The sequence below is a fragment of the Mustela lutreola genome, chromosome 3 (genome assembly GCF_030435805.1).
Source record: "Mustela lutreola isolate mMusLut2 chromosome 3, mMusLut2.pri, whole genome shotgun sequence".
In the NCBI taxonomy this organism is placed as follows: Eukaryota; Metazoa; Chordata; class Mammalia; order Carnivora; family Mustelidae; genus Mustela; species Mustela lutreola.
Window position 1 is genome coordinate 165,447,470 of NC_081292.1, and position 1,628 is coordinate 165,449,097.

General features: G+C 47.0%; 1 protein-coding gene across 1 annotated transcript; it reads right to left on the minus strand.

Annotated features, from left to right (window-relative positions):
* Nucleotides 1-229: 229 nt before the first annotated feature.
* On the minus strand, nucleotides 230-1,180 carry LOC131828154 (olfactory receptor 9S13-like). The gene has a single exon (XM_059168965.1). The coding sequence runs from the start codon at nucleotides 1,178-1,180 to the stop codon at nucleotides 230-232; it is 951 nt and encodes a 316-aa protein (XP_059024948.1).
* Nucleotides 1,181-1,628: the final 448 nt, after the last annotated feature.

A 1,628-nucleotide genomic window follows, 5' to 3' on the forward strand; every position in this document is an offset into this window, starting at 1 on the left:
TTATTGGGTGAAGAACATCCTTATTTTTCTATGCATTTCCCACTTAATAAACATCTTTTCCATTAAATGATTTTAAGCAACATTGATTGAAAGAGTAAATGAATGAGTTTCTTAATATATCCAATTCCATCTGGAAGTGGAAGTGGTTTTAGGGGGTCCTCATAGTTCAGTGTCTCTCTGAGACCTCCATCCAGCCTGCAGGGCACAGTCTTTCCCTCCAGTACATTCTTCACATGGCTGTGTGTTTCTGGTGCAGCCTCCACAGGGCCTCCTTCACATCCTTATTTCGCAGACTGTAGATTAGGGGATTGAGCATTGGGATGACCAGTGTGTAGAAGACAGAGACCACCTTGCCCTGCTCCATGGACTCAATTGCTCCTGGCTGGGCATACATGACAAAGACAGTCCCAACAAAGAGTGTCACTGCAGCCATGTGGGAGCCACAGGTGGAGAAGACCTTGCGTCTCCCAGCTCCTGAGCGCATCCGCAGGATGGTCACCGTGATGTAGCCATAAGAGACGAGGACCACAGATGTCACACCCACAATTATGAGCCCACATATGCCAAACAAGATAAGTTCATTAATGGCTGTGTTGCCACAGGCGAGCTGGAGCAGTGGGGGAACATCACAGAAGAAGTGGTTGATGCGGTTGGAGCTGCAGAATGGGAGGCGGAATGTGAAGCTGGTCTGCACAACAGAGTTGAGGCAGCCTCCACAGTAGGTGCCCAGAACTAGGCGAGTGCAGGCAGAGTGGCACATGGTGATAGGGTAGCGCAAGGGGCTGCAGATGGCCATGAAGCGGTCATAGGCCATGACACCCAGGAGGAAACCTTCAGTGGTGACCAGTAAGGAGAAAAAGAATAACTGGGTGGCACAGCCTGCAAAGGTGATGACCTTAGATGGGGAGAAGAAGTTGACCAGGGCATTGGGGGCAATAACAGATGAGTAGCACAAATCCAGGAAGGAGAGGTTCTTGAGGAAGAAGTACATTGGGGAGTGCAGGTGGGCATCCAGGGTGATAACCATGATCATGGTGAGGTTCCCCAGCATAGTCACCATGTACAGGGCCAGAAACACAGCAAAGAGCAGGGCCTGGGTCTCCAGGCCTCCCTTGAATCCCTCCAGCACAAAATCTTGAAAGTAAACCATGGAGAGGGTTCCATTTCTGGGGAGTGGCATGAACCTCAGCCTCACCAGGGGAATTACAGTTCCAGTATTGGCAGACAAAGTAGGTCAAGCTAAACTTCCTGCTGAAGACTTTTAAGAAAAGATAACTGACAACAAAAAATCTGATTGAAGGTATAAGAGAGTTAATGGTTTAGTAAAGAATTACGAAACAAAATCCAAGATAAACACAGAGGTTTAGGGATTTCATTACTGAAACTTCTTTTTCTCTTGAGACATAAGGCAGTTTTGAAAATAAAGTCTGAGAGGCCAGGTATCTAAGCAGGGAGGTTTTTCCTGTCTTGAAGAGTTAATGCTGACAGTGGTTGATTACGAGGGACCACCCAGGTTGCACCATAGGAGTGAGTTAAATAAGGAGTAGGTAGGCAGCTCAGCTTCTGACTTTTTCAATCACTGAAATTGTATCAAGTATTATATGGTCTCACTTACTTGTGGAGCATAA

Bases quoted from the DNA above. Each gene is read 5' to 3' on its own strand.
- LOC131828154 (XM_059168965.1), bottom strand. From the start codon at position 1,180: ATGCCACTCCCCAGAAATGGAACCCTCTCCATGGTTTACTTTCAAGAT.